General features: G+C 36.2%; 1 protein-coding gene across 3 annotated transcripts in view; it reads left to right on the top strand.

Annotated features, from left to right (window-relative positions):
* The window catches only part of SYT1 (synaptotagmin 1), a 523,518-nt gene that overhangs the window by 313,000 nt on the left and 189,275 nt on the right, over positions 1–21,243 (top strand). For all 3 annotated transcript variants that reach the window (XM_087449148.1, XM_087449145.1, XM_087449149.1), the window contains one exon: positions 16,185–16,367. In XM_087449148.1, coding sequence (XP_087305274.1) covers positions 16,202–16,367 — 166 coding nt within the window. In that variant the 5' untranslated portion in view covers positions 16,185–16,201. The remainder of the gene's footprint in view (positions 1–16,184; positions 16,368–21,243) is intronic.

Genomic DNA, 21,243 nt, shown 5'->3' with positions numbered 1-21,243 from the left:
CATTTTGTGATGAAAAAGATTCCGTAACAATGTGTGCCCGATATTACGTAGACTTTATATCCACTCATGATTTGAAGCAGGCCTCCATCTTTACCACTGAAATGCCCTCTCACCTCTCCAAATACCAGTTCTCTCCAAAGTTGAACTTAACCTGATCTAACATACAAACTTGGAAATGCATCCAAAGCCTACTTATGACATGAGAGAAACGTGACGAATCATGGGCAAATTCACCTAAGTTTATGTTTTACTCCCTTATAATAGAGAAATGCAATATTCATTTATACAAATATTGTAAATATATATCCTAAACACTATCAAATTCCTAGCACAGTGTGGTAGAGATTAAGACATTGTGCTGAGTATTGCAAATACAAATGTGAATAAGACCTTATCCCAAAACGCAAGGGACTCAGAGGCTGATGGGCAAAAGAGATACATAGGCAAATAATCAGGATATAATTCTAGAAATGCAATCAGAATGCAGAAAAGTTCTCATCTTTTCCCTTTTCCAACATAAAGGGGAGGAGTGTTTTTGTATGTTCAAGAAAAGAGGACATGTTTTCATTAGTAGTATAGACAGAACTTCTGTTCCTGGTAGCTTACTAACCACAAGAGATTATTTATGCTTCCTTCCAAAAGCTACTGAAATGGTAGAAAAGATATGAAAAGAAAGGGTGAAGCACATAAAACTCTGGGCATCATGAAAGTACCTGAACAAATCAGAAATTCTGAGACTTTTCCAAAGGATAGAAAGCATTTTCGAATAATTAATAAAGATACCAGATCTGAGAAAACTGCAACCCAGAAGTGCTTGGCAAAAATGTTCTCCAGAGAGAAGAACCATTTTCCCCAGCTGGACCTAGATATTCTAACAAATTGATCGAGGGTTTTGCCTGGAGAGTAATTGCAATGGAGTAATGAATGGAGAGCTGCCTCCTCACAGCTGGGCAACTGGCTCCAGTCCACACAGAGGCACCAAGAGCCACCCTGACAGCACCTGAGTAATGTGAGAAGGAATCAAGAAGTGTTTAGGGCCAAAGGAGAAGCAAAGCATTCTCTGAATCTCAAAAGAGTATGAAGAAGGATAGGAATAGCCTCTCTGCCAGAAAGAAAACACAATCCACTCCCAGAGAAATGCCTTCCTTACCTTGATAGTGGAGGTAATTCCTAGCCTACGTACTGCTACCAGCCCCGGCATCACAGGGCAGCCTGCTCCTCAGTACCCTCCAACCAGGTACGCTGAGCAGCCAGTCAACTCTTCCATTCAGAGAAGAGGCTAACTGGGGAGAGAGACTTGCCCAATTTACAAAAAATCCATATGAGTCACTAATATTTACCAACATAAGATTCAAACAGATGTTCTGGCTTAAGAGCCCATGTGTCTATGTAGTCCATAGCTGGTCTAGATATGTGTTGTCCCAGTCTACATAACAGTAACACAACCTGCCTCCCCACCTATGTCACAATTATTAAAGGGAACTTTTTTGTATGTCAAATAAATATCTAATTAGTGAACCATCTACCTGTACAAATGGTGAAAAGGTAAAAAAAAATCCAGAAAATGTATTTTGGAACCAGAGCATTACCACATGGGTCAGCCAGTCATTCCATTTAGATCTTCTTCCATAGAGAAGGATGAACAACCTCCATCAAGAAACAGAAAAAAAATTTTTTTTTCACTTTTTTCCGAGTCTAATTGATGTTGCTATGGGACCAGAGGGTGGTGAGGTAGAGAGAGAGAAAATTTGGCCCTATTTCAGGATCTGGCCTTCAAAGTAATAGGCTCAGAAAATTGTTTTGAAAGTCATCTTTTAGAGTGACTCACAAATAACCAATTCACAAGAGACTAGTGTATAAGCCAGAATGCCAATATTTGCTTAGGGACTGGACATGGCATCTCTCATCTGTGCATTCTCTCCTAGTAGAGAAATCTACATGGCAAATAACACTGTATTAACCTTCATGAATTAGAGTAGGAGGAGCTCTTTGCTTCCAGCTCTGTAATAGGAATATATTTGCTACAGGAACAAGACAAGATATTATTATTGTTGTTGTTGTTATAAACATTGATTAAAATACTTATTATCAACTACCATTGAGTGCCTGCTATGTGCTTATTTACATATTATTGAATTTCATAACAAATGTGTAAGTTATGTATTATTATACTTTTGTTAACAAATGAAGAAACACTAGCTCAGAATCTAAGTAATGCACCCTCATTTTTGGACCTAAGACAAGAGTCAGAAATGAGCTCCCTCTCAAGCTGGGAGGCCTAGAGCTCATGTGTGCTCAGCAAGGGCCTGCTACACCTGTAGCACTTACCTTTGCAAGTCTCCTCTCCCCTTGATGGGTTTTACCGTTTTTTAAATACCCTAATTCCTACATTTCATTATGAATTATTCTTCCTTTAGGTATGTTGCTATTATTTTCACCTTTGTAGCTTTAAACATTCAAGCAGAGCTATATTTTCCCTATTCTTTCTACTTCTAGCCTTGGAAATTCTCTGATTGTAAGTTGCCGTTGTAAAAATCTTTCTCATATTTCAGTTTGATTTTATAGTTTTTCTCTTTTAATTTTAGTGGTGCTTTGCTACCATTCCTTCTTTTTCTTTTCCTTTTTTTCTTTTAGGCACAAAACTTTGACACAATCTTTTGGTTTGGGTACTTTTCTTCCCATTGATTTTGTCTTTGATTGCAAAAGCCCCTGAGCAGTTTTTAAAAACAAAATCTCCGGTAAACAAGTGGGCATTACATTAAGTCATATCTTCTATTTTGTTCTATATTTCACATTCTTGAAATCAACACTCATATTTTATTCATGCTATCAGTATACTTTGATTTTAGTAAAAGTGTTAGTTTATCTGTAATATAATATTCAGCCATGAATTTGTAATCATGTGCCCTCACTCTGAAATGTCTCCTTGGCCAGTTGGATATTAATTGAGATTCAGCTATTGCTATTACCTGTTTTAAGGAAAAGCAGTTGCATATTAATGACATGGAAGAAAAAAACATTTGGCTAAAAATAAACATATTTTCTCCCAACAAACATATTTTCTCCCAACAAATGCATCATAGTTTATAACGGGATTGCTAAAACAATCTTGAGTTACACAATAGGGAAAGTTGCAAATCGGTCCCTATGTCTGTTGCTTTACAGTGAGGTAGAGATGATTTCTACTTGAGGATATTAAAGAGTTGTGGTAAGATGGCATTTTGAGATTGTAAGTCATCTAACTTTCAAAGAGGAAGTTAGGCACACAGTACTTTAGATCACTTTTCAGTTTTCTTTTAATATGTCATAATATCAAATTATTGATCACTAAGTTTGGAAAAAAGCCTAAAGTGGCGAGAGGACTGTGCCTATAAAATGACTTTATTTCGATGAAATTATAGTGTGTATAATTACTAAATATAAAATGAAAAGGCAGTTTAGCTCCCTATATTGCTGTCAATAAGCCAGCATGCCTGTTTATGATGCAAATGAGAGGGTATTTACAGATCGTCCTTCTCAATGCAAACTATTACAATGAACTCTCTTTGAAAATCTGAGATGCAAACTGCCATCTATTCATCACTCTTATTATTGAGCTGCTCAAATGGAAATGGCATTAAGTCCAACTGTTGGCCAAAATGAAAGTTAAAAAAAAAGCCACACATAATAATTTTTATCAAAGTCATATTTTGACATTGATGCTTAAATGTGAGATGGTGACTCAATGGCATTTTATAGAAAATCTGTTCTTAAGCTCACTTTCCTAAAGTGGCGTGATCTGGGTTTGTCAAGAGGAAAGAGAAGACGTGAAAATTCTTCATGGATGTATCCCTAACTTTATCAAAGCTCAACTTGGTGGAGAGACAGAGAATAAACTGTTTCTTACTGAGACCACAGCAAAGAAGAAGAAGAAGCAAAAGAAAAGGAACCCACTAAGAAACACTTGCAGACTATGCCACATAATAGACATAGGGTACCTGCCTTTCAAATATTCCTTCCAATCCTTTGACTCCCCCTGATTACTTCTCAAGTGATCCAAGTGGATCAAAGCATAGTTGTACACTGTCCCCTCACTCACACACTTTGATTAATGATGGGCACATTAGAAGTAGAGCATTCAATTTGAATACAATGTACAAAATTAGAACCTTACCTAAACCTTTCAAATCTCCTAAATTAGATGAAACCAATCACAAAACCAATTTTCTTGTATTTCAAATCAATTCAGTTCAATTCAATTCTTATTTATCTAGCACTTTAGGATGCAGGGCAATGATGTTCATCATAATTTATAGGATGAAGGGAAGATACAGCCCTGTTCTGAATAGCAGAAAATGGAATGAATGTCTCTTAAACTTAATGAGAATGAAAAACTGGGTCAAAGGCGCATACAGGTAAAAGGATTAGCAAGCAGCCCAGTTGGCACAGCATAGTAGAAAATAAGCCTATAGAAAAAGTAAGTTTTACTTTTGTTATTGTGGAAATCATGTTATAAAGTATTCGTATATGCTAGTTTTGGGCTGCAAGCAATAGCAAATGCAACACAAAATGGATTAAACCATAAAGAAAATGTGTTACCTCCCATTGCAAGAAGTTGCAGGGTTGTAGGGTTAATTAATACAACAGCTCAATACCTTCATCAGGGTCATGATTACTTCCAACTTTCAGCTCTGTCATCTGTAAAGCATCAGCTTCTCCTTCACTAGATTCGCTCACGATCACAACATGGCTCGAGCAGTCCTCAGCACCACACACAAATAAAACACCAGCCAGCAGAAGAGACATTACTTCCTGCGTGTAGATTTTTAAGAGTTAGAAAAATTTTCCCAGAAGTCACCCAACAAACTTCCTTTTATATCACAAGAGGCCCAAACTGGATCATTTGCCCTTGCCTAAACCAACCACTAGGGAAAAGAATGAGATTACCCTGATTGATGTATAGACTAATAAGATTTACCCAAGAGTTGGGTAAAAGGAGTAGTAGTTGCCTGAAAAAAATAGGGCTTATCTTAAATCAGAAAGGAGGAGTAGCTGTTAGGTAAGCAACCTTGTTGCTTATATTATCTTGTTTATTATTATTTTTTAAATTGTGGATAATGTTCACTCATGTCTCATATCCCCAAATTAATTCATTGGTGCACAATAGAAGATAGACTTCAAAAAGAAGAATAGGCCAAATCACCACTTTTTATACTTCATATCTGATATATTTAGCATATAAACTTCAGGCTCAACTATACTCAGATATTTTAAATCTCAGTGGTTTTTGATGTGGTTTGTTTTCTCAATAGAGTCTTCTATATTCATTCCTACTAGAGCAGGTACCACATTGGATTTTAACCATCTGTATGTATCCCCGTGCATACAGATGGTGAATGAATGACTTGAAATTTATCCAGAGCACCTAGTATCATGTCAGACTCATTGTAGGCACACAATTTATTTATTCATTCAACATTTATCTATTCATTTATTAGTGAGGCAGAATTCCATGGGCCCTGGAGCTAGCCTGTTTCCATTCAAATCCTCAGTCCAACACCTGACTGGCTGTGCAACGTGTGGTTAGTTTTCTCATCCATAATAGAGAGAGAATAATATTGCTTGACTCATGGGGTTTATTTTGTGAGCATTAAATGAGCCTATATGTTTAAAGCTCTTGTAAAAATGGCTGGCTATTAGTATGGGCTTATTAAATGTTAGGTATTTTTATTAAGGTACTATTTCTAACTGTAGACTGCAGAATTTTCCATCATATTTACCACAATCTGAACCGTGTGTAGATCGATTTTAAAGCTTTGCTTCACTGTGTGACAAAAACAATGACAGTTTGAACACAGTTTGATAAAAGGGGGCTTTGAGACGCAAGCTTAGATTTTCTCTCAAGTGCCTGCAGCTCAGAAACAGCAAGAGTTCAGAGCCGAGTTTCAGCAAAGCAACAGAGAATGGGAATTCCAAATTATTGATCTGTTGCTTCTATAGAAAACATTTTGAGAACCAATTGACTTGATCCAGCTGTATCTCTTCAATAACTGTCCAAAGCATCTAGTTTTATCATACCATACAAAAGTTGAAGAGAGGTAACTCAGTTAATATTGTACACAATGATCACTGTTGCTGAAAATTATGTTAAGTGAATCCATGCAAGATTTCCATTCCATCTCTAGGTTTTCATATCTACCTTTTCTATCAAAAAAGAAAAGAGAATTTGACCTTTACTATACCATTTTTAAACTACAAAATACACTTGAAGTCTTTATGATGCATTTGAAAAGACTATTTTGATCTCTTTTTCTTGATTATGACCCTGCCATTCTTACTAAAATCTTGGGAGGCCTTTTAAAGCCATAAAAGTTGTCTCTCACTGAGTGGCACTTTGAAAATAAATTACAACTTTTGAAACTACAATGACAAAGTATTTCATTAATAAAGAAATAGGTGCACAATAAATGGGTTATTAAAAAACAATATTAAATTTGTAAATTTATTACTAAATGCTTTTAGAAACAGCTCTAATATCCCAATTTCCAAGATTTTTTTCCCTACTGTAGGTGGGAAATTTTCAATTTGTGTAAGACCTCCTGATTTTCTGTATCATTATTACAGTAATTCAGTACTTGGGTTTTGATTTGGATATGTTTGTTTGTTTCCTTCCATTCTTTTATTCTTTATATTAAGGTCTGAGGGGGAAAATAATGTAGCAATGAATATAGTTTTCATCTGGCTCATGGATTAATTTTTATTTTAGCTAGTCCTTCTGAAATTTATATTGACTACACTTGCTAAATATAATTGTGGTGATTGATCTTCTGAGAATGAGACACTGTTTAAAATTTTATACAGTTTATTACTTTATAATACGTTATTTGTAAACAATGCTTCTGTTTTCTCTTCGTTCTTTAGGAAATCTGTATTTCATTTACTCTAAGAATCCATTAATTACAAGATACACCATTATTTTAGATACCACTAAAATGCTACAAAAGGCTACAAATTAAACTACATCAAAAGCAGTTTTATATCACTTGAATTTTTTATTTTGTACTTATTAAAAGATCACTCAGTTAGACAGATTTTATGTTGTGTCACCTTTGAACATACAAAAGAGGAAAATAAAAGCAAAATAGATTGGTTAATAAATTCCTAAAATTTCTAAATCTGCTGTCAATTCAGAATTGATGATACCAATCTTTTTTTTTTTTTTAATTTTTCTTTGTGCTATCAAGAGTGCTGGATAAAGCATTTCTTTAAATATTGCTTCCAGAATCTTCCAAGCTGCTTGACTCTCGTTCTGCTGGTTTTAATTGTATAAGCTTACAATAGAAACCTTCAGACCACAACCAGGATTCAGATCTCGTCCTCAAATGGCCTTTCAATGAGTTGTTAACTGGAACATCAGTGGAAATAACAAGGAGGTTGAGTGGGCACAGGCCTGGCAGACAGGGAGAGTCAGATGCCATAGATTATAAGGCAAATCCCCATTTCAGAGATGTAAAAATGTGAAAAAAAAAAGTATTCAGTTGAATGTTTTAATCACTCAACTACCAGTTAGTTTCCATGGCGTGTTTCTAAGCCCACAGGGCAGGCGCCCACCTCGCTCTACACCGTCAGTTCTGTCACTCTTCCACGTACATCTAGTGATGAATGCAGAGCAGACCTACTAACAGACCTCATCACCTCTCGCTATGAATTCAAATATTCCAGAAACTACCAAGCCTGGTGTACCTACACAGTAGGTTTTACTTCTCGTTATCCTTCCTTGATTGCAAGGTACAGATACTCAGATTACTATCAATATTAGTATTTACAGGATACTGCATACTGAAACTCAGAGCTGAAAACCAAGCCAAAAGAAGCAGGATATCTAGAGGGACGGCACTGCACAGTGGTCACAGATGTGAGCCCTGGGATCAGCTGTGTTTGGAATCCTGGCTCCACCACTTACTAATCCTGTGACAATGAGCATGTTTCTTCTCTTCCTTATGCCTCAGTTTCTTTAGGAGTACTACATAGCTTCAGTTCCTGAAGGAGAGAATCTTATTGGCCTCACTCACCTTTTCATCCTAAATGGTGTCATTGGTTTCAGGCCAGCATCTAGGTGACCTGCCCTTGAATCATGTACTCATCTCTCTTTAAATCCACTGTGACTACGGCTGTAGGGGGTGGTCATGCAATCTACATAGATTCTTTTCCATCATTAGAGCCTGTGAGCAGGACAGTTTCACTGAAAAGGAGCTATGAATGGGCAAACACGGGGATTCAAATCTCAAATACATCTCCCACCCACCATCTGCGAGAGCCAGGGTCAGATCTGTCTCTCCTTAGGGAAAAAAAAAGTTTTAAAAGATGTAGATAGGAAGATTTTGAACAAGTTAGACCAGTTTGGAAATAAATCTTGGTGGTAATGACACTTTTTGACCTGGGACATATTTTTTCAAACAATTAAGATTAGAATGAGATGGGAAAACAACTGAATGCTTATTAGAACCAGTGTCTTTCCACCTTTAAGGAAGATGGATCTTGAGGAACTGCTTTTGCTTGTCTTGAGGAGACAAGGATGGAGGAGATAAACACTGGAGAATCTGAAAAACTAAGTTGTATAAGAAAAAGACAGGAAGTAATTCACATTAAAAATATGAAATCTGGAAGTTGGTAAGTCAAAATTTTCCAACCTCTGGTAGGAGTAGCTAGCCATTTAAAAAGTTTGATGTTTGGTTTTTAATACAAATGTTTGCTTTTTAGTTGTTGTTGTTGTTGAGGAAGATTTGCCCTGAGCTAACATCTGTGTCACTCTTCCACCATTTTGTATGTGGGTTGCTGCCACAGCATGGCTGACGAGTGGTGTAGGTCTATGCCCGGGATCTGGGCCTGAGAACCTGGGCTGCCAAAGCGGAGCAGGCCAAACTTAACTATTATGCCACAGGGCCGCCCCCCTCAAATGTTTGCTTTTTAAGCTATTCTGCTGTTTTGAGCACTTCACATCAGCGCCTCTCTCTGCTTATTCCCTCAGACCCACATTTCCTAATTCCTGATCCTACTTACTGCTTCTTCTTCATGCTTTCCTGTCTAATTCCTGGCGATCAGAGTTGTGTTCCCAGTTGTCTAACTATGTCAAGAAGATAACTGTGTGTTGTAATTTACCACTATTGGTGTCAAGGTGCCATCATGGGGCATATTTGAGTCTCCATAATGGCAGGAGGAGGCAGCCAGGAGAAACTCACAGGCTGTCTTGATGCAGAGAATTGGTGTCTTATTCTCCTTTTCTCTGACTCCACACAAAGCATAGGGCCCAGTAGACACTCATGACAGACATCAAGCGCCCAGTACACAATAAATGAGACCTAACAATATTCGAGTACTGTTCTCCTTTGGGGAAAAAAACGAAACTAAGAAGAAGGAAAAGGCAAAGATAAGGAGAGCAGGAGGATTTTGATCAGAGAGAAAGAGAGAGAAAGAAAGGGAAGAAAGGTAGGAGAAGGGAAACCAATATGGCTGCAGAGAGACAGGTTTGGAAGAAGGGAGAGAAAAGACATATAGCACTTTCTATAGAGCCAGGAACTAGAGATTGTGGTGATGGTTTCATAGGTGTATTCTTATCTCCAAACTCAAGTTGTATACATTAAGTATGTACACCTTTTTGAATGTCAATCATACCTCAATAAAGTGGCAAATAAATAAATAACATTCCTGGGCAATGCAGCTGGTGAGTGTTCAGTATTTCCTCCCTTCTTACCCTCTTCCACAGACACCTTCGGTATAATAATCTATACACATTTTCCATGTTTGTAGTGTGGTATGTGTAGGATTAGGGAGGCATGTTGATTCTATTCTCAAAGTAAAGGTCAGCAGGCCCACTTGTATTCACTTTGCAGAGGTGTTTATGAGAGGTACTGCCTGAGAACCATACTCTTAAGCAAAATTCTCCCTGCACCTCTTAGGAACTTGTGTGACTAGAAAAATGGAGAAAATCTGGAGGTACTTACATCTATTTTGAAAAAGAAAAAGGACTCGGGACCCAGGAGCCTGTACGTTTTATGGACTAGGAAGGTAGGCTGCCTGCTGTGCATCCACTGCTCCACGGTCTGAGAAACAACCCTTCATCTCTAGCACTTATACTGGGACTATCGCCAGAAGTCAGCCGTCACCCACCATGACGGGGACCATGTAATCTCTGGCTTTCCTCTTACTTCCCTCATGAGAAAGTATCTATTTAAACTGGAGAGAATATACACCTCGAGCCTGACATTCAAATATCTGCAAATTTGTGAAAGATTTTGATAATGCTGCTAGACTTCACATACTGCCTAAAGATCCTTGGGTTTGGAAAGAATTTAAGTGAAACTTTTGACAGTGATTCATTTTTTTTTTCCAAAAATCTTCCAGAGTGGGTGTCGCAGGTTGGACTCCCTAGGAGGAAGCTCACTGGGAGATGCTTTCTCTGTAAGGTAGGGGAAGAAGCAGATTTGGGCCAAGGGAGTTGCTGAACTGAGATGCTGATCCTACAGGGTCCTTCAGAGATGAACCAAACTGAGGCAGATGGCCAGGCCTTTATGCCAGCATCTACCAGCCACTGGGTGTGGGCTGTCCCTGGGGAAGTGGGTTCAACCTTGGGCAAGGCCATTCCCTTTAGCTAAGGGCCAATCTTTAGGAGAGACAATCTTTAGGAGGACAGCTGTGAGCTGTCGGCAGGCAACAGTCCCCGAGATGGAGGGCCTCATTCCTGAAAGGGGGAGGGATGCACATGTGATCTTCTATGTTTCCACCTACATCTACAGAAGGTCAGGGGAAATTCTGATGGAATAAAGTCACTACCTTCTGTCCTCCACCTCAAAAATGCATTCTAACATGTTCCATGATATCTCCTAGACTTTTTATAATAGTTATTCCATGAGTTACTTTCAGTTTGAGGCATTTCTGCATTAGAATACTTTTCATGTTTAGTAATAACTTTTTCATTATTCCTTTGAACTTCTCCTGTTTGCTCTTTAATTTTGCATGCTATTATTATAAAGTACAATACCTAAATAGAGATGGAAATAGTGCTTTCTCCAGAAATCATTGTTTATGTAGTATGATGAACTATCTCACCATATAATCTGAGAAATCTATATTAATTTGTAGACCTAGATATAGACATAATTAAAGTCCTACTAAGAAGAATAAATATAAGGGACAGAGAGAAGTTGTCATGGCAACCAAAATCCTAATTTTCCTCATTTTATACCAAAAAAGTATTAACCTTTATGATACCTTAATATTTTTTCTATGTTGTATTTTAGCCAGCGGACATTTAGCATATTGTGTTTGCTAAACATGTAGCTGAATCATTCTTTCTTCCAACTTAGCTTTTTACATGACATTTTAAAGTATTTTTTTTGAAAATCAGGCATTAGGAAATTAAACTCTTTCTACAAGATCCGGTTTTCTCAAAAGCAAAACAGTTTTAAAGGTTTTTTTCTTTGTGTTATTTAAAAGAATTCAGATTTTTAATATATGTGGACAATATAAACATACAGGAAAAAAAGAACAGTGAATATTCTACCGCAAGGTTACATTTTAAAACGTGTCTTTCCAACCTTTTTACAAAAGTTTTTTTATTTAGAGAAATTGGACATATTTATACAATGTTTCATAATTTGCATTTTTTATCTAACACTCTAATGTATTTCCAGATTTGTAAATATTTACCTTTAGATAATTTTAATAACATCATTTTATGAATTACCATAATTTAAGAGGTTTCTCTGTTAGGTAGTTTCTGGTCTTCTAATATTATAAATAAGTTACTGTAAACATCCTTATATTAAATTGTTTGTACATGTAGGATTAATCCTTTATTGTGAATTCCTAGAAAAAGCATGAATGCTGCTACAGCCTTTGAGATGTTCTGTTACTTCGGCCCCTGTGAAGTACTTTTCTAAGTTATGGTTTTTCCCAATTGCCCAGTTTTTTGTACCCTCACTTTCATATCCATATTTAGCCACACTTACACATGAATATATATTATTTAATTGTTATTTTAACTTTCAGTTCTTTGACTATTTGTGAAATTAACACTTTTTTTTTGACAGGCGGGTTTTGTCTTTCTTCCTTTGAGAATTGCTTGTTCATGTCCTTTGTACTGAACTTTTTTCTAGAAGGGCATTTCTTTTTCTATTCAATAGTATTTCCCTTGGCATATTCCAGGATGCTAAATTCCACTTTAACAAACTAAATGACTACACCACTAAAATTAAGCAATCAGTTTCCTATTAGTAAGATGACTTGTGTTTTCCATCTACTGGTAAACCAATTCAAAAGAAAATCATAAATACCTTTCCAATGCTGATTTAATTGTTTAATAATATTAAGTGTTATTACTAGAGTAGACTTGTGGAAAGGACCTTGGATCAGGCTAAATCTGCGTAGGACAAATCACTTATCCCCTCCACATGCCACTTTCTTCTGTAAAATAAGACCAAGTTACTTTTCAGGGTTGTAATGAGAATTGAGGACATTATACTTAAATATCAATGACAGCATTTTGGCACATTGTGGGTTCTTAATAAATGGCATCTTTAGTTTTTATTAGCCCGACTTAGTTTTATTGCGTCTTCACGTGTCCGTCCCTATTATACTGGTTTTCCACACTGTAGGTCTCAAACCAATTGTGAAACTAATGTACACAATTTGGGAGTACGACTAGAATTTTTCAGTGAAAAAGAACAGAATCGAATTGAATATATCAGAATATTTCACACATATATGTGGTAAGGGCAAGTGTTTTTATGTAAAACTTTTGTTCAGTATGTAACATATAGGTGGAGAGATTGTACTGGAGCACAATGTAAAGTGTACTTCTTACTATGGGTTATAGTCAAAAACTCCTTCAAAAAACACAGTTTTATTAGATCCTTGTCTCATAGTGTGCAGGTCCTTTATATCCTAGTGGCTAAGACACCTAGGTTCAAATCCCAACTCCACCGATTACTAGTATATGACTTTGAACGAATTGCATAAGCTCTGTGTGCCTTAGTTTCCTCACCTGTAAATGGGTGATAACTATACCTAACTCATGGAGTGGTAAAAGAACTATATGATTTCATAGATCTCAACCATTTACAGGTACTCAACAACTGTTGGCTGTTATTTTATCAAGACTTGAGTAGAATATAAATTCTTTTATCTGAATAAGCAATGTCACATGCACTAAAGTATGTAAAAGAATATAAAGTCATCACTTTAGTCAAGACTGAATAATCAATTTCTTGATAAGCATCTTATTTCCACAAATATGAATATAAGAGCCATGTAACTATTCTTAGTTTTGCAATTGATGAACAATATTCTCTCTCAAAATAAGAAGGAATAAAAATAAAATATTAAGCAACCAGTCTTTTTTTGTCAGTATATTAGATCCTTAATTGCCTGTTGTATTTTTGTATTTTATGACTTTTTTAATTTCACAGTGGTATACATCAAGTAAAAGGAACATTGTCTATATATTTCTTACGATCTTTCCTTGATTTTTAAAAAAATCAGAAATGGTAGAAATAATGTCATTGGCTGGTAAGAGTTCAAAGTTTATAGCTTTTACCTTTTTTGATGAAACACCTTCCAAGCATACCTTATGTCTGAAGAGGATTGTTTTTGGAAATTATAGAAACATTCTTTGCTTCCTTAAAAAAAAATATTGAGTAAACTTCAAGTACATTTTGTAAATCTTGACTTCATTTAACAAAAGTTTATTTTCCCTATAATCTTTTAAATCATTCAACTTATATGTAGAAATGTTTCATACTCCATAATAAGCTGGGGTTTATATGAAAACATTTAACAACCTGAGTGGCAAAGGACCCAACGATCTGTGCACAAAGGCTAGAGACAACTGTGTAGCCACTTGGAGGGAGCAGCTGAACGTTAGTCTAGATGACCAGGAACTAAATCTCACTTCCAGAACATGACAAAAATTGAGCCAAAACACAGTTAGACAATATGCCTTTAATTTAATGATAGCACTATGTATTTATGTATTTGTATTTAACACAATCATTTCCTTTAATTCCCACAGTAAACCATAATTCCTCAAATATCCTCAACTATCCCATGGAGACAAGTAATAATGCATATTACATCTGGGGATTCTCACGGCAGAGGAACAAATACAGTTTTTGAACTCATACATCCTAATATTTCATACATATGTATGTGTTTGTGTGTGTGTATATAATTTTAGTCTTGCTGAGTCACATGAAATATAAAAGTTATGGTATCATCAATATCAATAGTTTCACCTAAGTTGTGTCTGCAGTGCAAACAGGACTCCAAATTTTTGCAGGGAAACAAGATCCTAAGCTAAACAGAATCAGAAAATCAGGAAAAGCTTCTGGAAAGTGACCTTGAGTTGGAAAAAAAATAAAATTTTTCCAAAATCTGGAAAATTCTGGACTGCCAAGTATTATTAGGGAGGCAGGGCAGGGTGGGGAGCGGTAGGGATCAATAGATGAAACAAACCTACATGCCACACACTGTGCTGAGTTCTTCACATGGATTATCTCATTGCATACTCAGAAAAACCTGATGTATTTGGTATGATTATTCTCATTTTACAAGTGAAGAAATAAGAATAGAGAAGATCTGAACCCTTATCTGTCTGATTCTACCCTTTAGGATTATATCAGTAGCTGCTAGTGGAAAATTAAAAGCTTAAAAAAGGGAACTAATCTATTGTAAAATAAAAATTGATTATCTATGTGTATGTATTAGCCTCAGCCATCATCCCCTTCCAGAAGATCCAAAAATCTCTACATTTTAATAATAATTTTAATTTTATAGATTTTAATAATAATCCCATACATCTGAGATTATTCTACTTTTAATTGTACTCCCACTAAATACCTAAGCATGCGTAATTAATTCACAAAAGGTTTGAATTCTATAAAACTCCTGTATCTATTTGCTAGTTATCTCCATTTCTTTACTAATCAAAAGGGCTTTATAGGTCCATCAACTTTCCTGCTGAGACTGTGAAGTTACTCATGCCCAATCCTGTTTGTATATAATTATCTCTGCCCAAAAATCATGTCTACTCTCTCACCAGCATAGCCTAAAATCTTAAATCACACAGTAAAATTATTAAAGTCCAGAATATATTTAGATTGGAGACTACGACTTCAATTCTACCCCTTTAGAATACCTTCCTTACATTTATAGAGCACTTCACATGTACTAAGAAAAGTCTAGGCAAGGCAGGTTTCAGGTCTCCATATTTCAGAAGGCAGATAAATTAACAGGTCAAATGCCTTGACAAAATTTATTTAACTAGTGAGGAAGACTAGCACTGATGTCTTCTGTGTTCAAGGCTAAGATTTTTTTCATTGACTACCTTAAGGATTAATTGTTTTTTAATATTTTGGAGATAAACATTTAAAATAATTGAATAAATTAATTTAATAAAATAATTCAATAATATAATCAAACTGAAGTAATGGGACAGACAAGCCATGTTTTATCGTCCATGCCTTGATATATATAGTCAGTCATTTTAAATTTACCGTGGCTTCAAAAATTCACGCAGTAAGACAAGTGAATTATTGATCAGAGTATTGTCTACAGTAAATGTCAAAAAAATGATGGGGAGGAAAATTTACCATCAATAAATGAGATTCAAGAACTAATTTCTATATAACATTCAGGACATCTTAAAGAGTATCAATGTTATAATAGTATTCTTTATTACCATTTTAAAATTCACTAACATTTTGAATGTATGCTATCATTTATCAACATTTCTAATATAAATATTTGATCTTTTTTCCTTTTAGGAAACACAAAATGTTTATAGAGTACAGAGCATGTATGTTGTCAGCAATTGTTTCATACACATTTCAGTGAGATATGGGTTATGAAGTTAAATCTCCACGGGAAATAATTGCCTGTATAAATAACTAATAGATTTGATAGCTTATGTAGTATTGTTGGGAGAGAATGCTTTCAGTAACTACATCTGGTCTTGCCTTCTGGGAAAGACTCTCCATTGTGGTTCCGTAAATATTTTATGAACCAACATAAAGTAATATGCTAATGATAGACTATTTACGCAGCGAGCAGGTGCACCCTCTGATGTTTTTTCATCTCTGGTGTACTTTTGATGTGGGAACAGTTAAGCCATTTTGAATTGTTCTTTTCCTGCTTCCCTCCCCTCACAGTTCCACCTGAACCTAAAATGGTGAGCGAGAGTCATCATGAGGCCCTGGCAGCCCCGCCAGTCACCACCGTTGCGACTGTTCTACCAAACAATGCCACAGAGCCAGCCAGTCCTGGAGAAGGAAAGGAAGATGCCTTTTCTAAGCTGAAGGAGAAGTTCATGAATGAGTTACATAAAATTCCGTGTAAGTATTATATATTGTTACTAGAGTAAAAATAAATGGTTGAAAATCACCTTACTCCTTGGAAAGAAAACAGAACTCCTCTTAACATACTATAAGCTTACATTTGATTTTTTTGTTATTGGAATGGTAGTAGTCCAATAATAAAATGAAATATTCTTGGAAATGGAATATTCTTAAGTTTTTAACTATACTTTATAAATGAAAATCCAGTTTATAAAAAAATCTGTATCTTGTGTTTAATGTAAGTAGATTCTTTTTTTTTATCTTCCTCGATGTCTGTTTCTCTCAAGACTATAACTGTTTATGGGTTGTACTGTATGTATTTTGGATTTGTATGTATGAAATTATTCCATTGTAAAGATTATTCCTAAGCAATAGCTAAAATGTGCTTTCCCAATATTGCAAGTTTGATTTTCTCTCATTTATTTGTTAATATTTCAAAATCTTTTGCACAGTTTTTAAATTTTCTTTGTGGTCATCAGGAAAAAAACCACAATCTGTACCTAAGTTTATTTGTAGGAGTGTAGCACCAAGTCCAATCAGTGGCATTTGATTTAAATCTTAAACTACAGGCTGGTGTTTTTTCTTCGGATTTGAACGCATACTATGTGCTAGACACTTTTCCATATGCTGGGAAAATAGGTTTTGGCCCTCACAAAGCTCATATTCTAATGGGAAATAGAAGTAATAAATCAATAAAGAGGCAAATATGTGTGGTATGTTATGTGGTGATAAAATTCTGTCAGGAAAAGTAAAGGAGAGTAAATGGGATAGGGAGGAGGATAAATGATCAGAGCTGCCTTTCTTTGGAAGGAAACCTGGAGGAAGTGGGGGGAAGTTGTAACACCTGGGAAATAGCGACAAAGGCCCTTAGACAAGACTCTTTTTGGAATAGCAAGAAGCTCATTTTGCCTTAAGTAGAAGGAACACAGTGGAGAGTGGCAGAAGATGAAACTGGATTGTAGCAGAGGCCGGATCACGTGGGGCCTTGTGGATGGTTCTAAGGAACTTGGATTTTACTTTGAGTGAAATAAAGTGCCTTTGGAGTGTTTTGAGCAGAGGTGTCCCATAATCTGACTTAGTTTTTTTTAAAGATCGCTCTTGAAAATGGGCTATAGAGGGGCAAGGACAGAAGATAAAGCAGGCTGTTGTAATAATCCAGATGAGAGATTTGTAAAATTTACAGGAGAATTATTCTATAAGAACGTTAAGAAACTAAATGAAAACAAACAAGGAATCAACTTCTTATCCCTCAGTAGTTAAGAACATGTTGATCTGCCTGTCCACTTTAACAAATTCAAGTTCAGCTGAGAGACATTCTTAATAGTTATTGGTAATTACCATTCTCAGCAGGAAAATCCATAACTCCAACTAACTGGAGATGGAGATGGTCCAATAGATTGAACCCTAGGATGGGAAACATAAGCCCTCAGTTCTCTTCCTTGCTCTGCTGCTGAGTTGATGGAATAATCAGGGTACTTTTGATATAACTTTGAGATCATAACTACAAGGCAGAAGCCAAATGAGTATATCACGGGGGGCAAATGCACACTTGAATATTTTATCAAATGTGTGCTTTAAGAGAAATGTTTTAGGGAAGCAGAGAAAGCAACGAACACCACCAGATCAAATGCATATTCTGCCTTGTCTTCAACACCATCTCCTTCTTTGGAAGAGTAAACAACACAAGTGGCATGGAAACATTGATAACTATGGGATTGAATGTTCCCTATGTATCCACATAACTCATTCTCTCATCTCCTTTAGGCTTTGCCCAAATGTCATCTTCTTAGTTAGGGCTTCTCCCACCACACTATTTAAATTATAACCCATTCATCCCACCCCATCTTTGCCAGTATTTCCTGTTCTCACCTTGCTTTATTTCTTACCACATGGCGCCATCTGCAATGCTATGTATCTTATTATTTGTTTTTAAATTGCTCTGGCTCCCTCCAAAATAATGTAACCTCTATGAGGGCAAGAAGTTGTGTCTGTTCTTTACATAGTATATCCCTGGTGGTGCCTGGCATATATGAGGTGCTCGATATCTATTTGTTGAATGAATGTCAATTTAACTTATATTCTGAACCACTCCTCTTAGGCTTGAGGCCTTAAGATGCTGAAAAATTAAAGCATATTAAACATTTTAAATTTCTAACACAAAGGAAAGCATCATTTCAGTGCTTGACTGTGTCATTCACGTTGAAAAAGCAAGTTATTTCCATCTTTATAGTGACAACTCCTTCTTTTAGTCTTTCCTACCTAGATCCAGCTATTACTTTATATTTTCCTCCCTGTTCAGTATCAAGAAAAAAATCAGCTGGAAAAAATTATCTATGAAACTCTCCCTTCTTTCTTTTCTTTCCCGTGGCTAACCTCATTTCATATTCCTTCCCAAACCATTGTCCCATTCCTGTGTCCCTTTCTTGGGCACTGAAAATCAGACCAGGTAATCAGTCTTCTCCTCCATGGAGATTTGCTTTTGACCAGCAACCTAAAATAATGGAATGTCAGAGGATCTGGATAAGACCTATTGAAATATTATGTTGCTAGCTTTCTCCTTTACTTATTAGGAAGAAACAAGTGAAATACCTAAAATCTTAAAGTGGTATGGTAAATAAGTGTCAGAAAAACTCTATCATAAATACAGCCACGCAGTTTTATTAAAAATACATAACTGCATATTTTCTGCTTTCATTTTAATCCATCACAATTTTTACTGCTTGTGTAATTGAAATTTCTAATGGGATTTATACACAGAGAACAACACTAAACAAAAATAAAACATATCCTCCAAATCAAATTCCTTTAGGAGCATATGTTATATAAAGGTTATCACTTTTGACTGGACATAATATAGTGTGACACTAATGACAGGTAACAAATTAGAATATTAATCGATTTCAGTCTCTGAACTAAATCTTGGCTATCTGGCAGATGTGTTTTTTGCAAAATTGATAGCAAACAGCTTTAGTCTGTCACTTGAAATTCCCACTTGTGAGAAGAGAGGTGTCACAATGGCTAGGAGTATGCATGTCATTAGTTGGGTAATCTGCACAGTCCAGCATGGAACATATTCAAACCAAATTGCCTGATAATATCATCCATAACACCATGGAGCTTAAAATAAAAAAGGAAAAGGAAATGGTAAATGCTGAGCATTTTTATCTTTCAATTCATTCTGCACACTGTTATCTAAATGAAGCAGACAAGGTTTTTCAGAATGTTTCTTTATTTTGCAACTTTGATTTTAATATGACTAGGACCATGGTTGGTTTGTAAAGCATGAACTCGTGTCATCCGAAGAGCTGTGATTAAGGTTTTGATATTCATGAGCTTCTTAAAGTAGAGTGCACCTTCCTTGAGCACAGCAGAAAACCAAATAGCCAGAACTAGCTCTTAGTCCAGAATAAGAAAGAGCAAGTAGACCAAGGGTAGTTGTGTAATTCATGTGGAAATACTATCTGATAGTGTAACAGAGGGATTAAAGACGCAAGCTCTGGACACAGACTGCATGGGTTCACATCTAACCACTACCATGCACCAGCTCCGTGACCTTGGGAATGTTACTTAATCTTTCTGTGATTCAGTTTCTTCCTGTATAAAATTGGGATGAAAATAATGTCTCCATCATAGGGTTGTTGGGTAAAGTCATCAATGCATACAAAGTGCTTAGCAGAGCGTCTGGCGCAGAGTAACCATTCTCTAGATTTTAGCTATTATTAAACTCAAGCTGTCATTTTTAACAAGTCTATTTCTATTTTAGAAAAGCCCTCTATTCAGGTCAGATACCCAAGTCAAGGAAATTCCAGAAACTTTGCAGCCAAATATATGTGCATTGCATTCTCTAAACCCACTCCAATGATGCCTGTTCTGGGAAAGACAAATTCCCTCATGGTGTTTCCTCTTCCCATCATTTCCTCTCATATTCCTTTTTTTTGATTAACTCCTGTAATTGCACTTTTTACTCCATTCCTTTTGGCCTACACACAGCTTCACATACCTGGAAGTGCCTAGAGAAATCCCACGCACAGTAAGTGCTGAAGAAGTGGCAGTTTCCTTCCTCCATGCTCTGACCTTTCCTTCTCCTAGCCTCCCTCCTCTGTCAGCTGCTCTATTCCATCTATTCCATCTTCTTCCTTTATATCGACATCAAACTTACTGAGAAACCTAGCTAGATCCTGACATCTATTTCTTCAATTCCCAGCAACAACTCAGCTCCCTCCACTCTGATTTCCATATTCCAAATACTGTTAAAATTGTTTTAATTAAAGTCACCAGGTACTTCTCGATGCACAATTATGAGAGTTATTATCCACCTTCACTTGGTCAGATATTTCCACATCATTATCACTATCAGCCGCCATCATCTAAAAACACTTGATTTCCAAAACTGCACTCTCCTTTCCTCCTCTCCTCCTCCCCTCTTAGTCTCTTCCATTGCCTGCTCCTCCTTTTTCATTGTCTTGCTTCCCCTTAAGTGTTGGAGGTCCTGTTTTACAGGGTTCCATTTTTAATCCTATTCCATTCTTATCCTACATGCTCTCCCTGGGCTATCTCATTCAAATAAGAAATATCACTATTGCCCCTGTCTCCCTGGTCTATTTCACCTCCAAATCTATACCTGCATTTTTTTAAGTCCTGTTAATTCTGCTCCTGAAAAACCACTTAAAACCACCCAGCACTTTTCCACTCCAGCATCTTCTCTCATGCTTTTGTCTCTTCCTGGACTCTTTCCTCATTAACCCTGACATACTTTTTTTAACACTCCTGAACCAGTTCAGATGTTACTCCTTGGATGAGAAGTTCCCTCATTTCCCAGGGCAGAGTTATTGAGTCTCCCTCCAACCTTTCAAAGCTCTTCATTCAAATCTCT

The sequence above is a fragment of the Ceratotherium simum genome, chromosome 25, assembly GCF_057802395.1.
Source record: "Ceratotherium simum simum isolate JZ-2026a chromosome 25, ASM5780239v1, whole genome shotgun sequence".
NCBI classification, from domain to species: Eukaryota; Metazoa; Chordata; class Mammalia; order Perissodactyla; family Rhinocerotidae; genus Ceratotherium; species Ceratotherium simum.
This window is presented reverse-complemented; position numbering and strand designations above follow the sequence as displayed.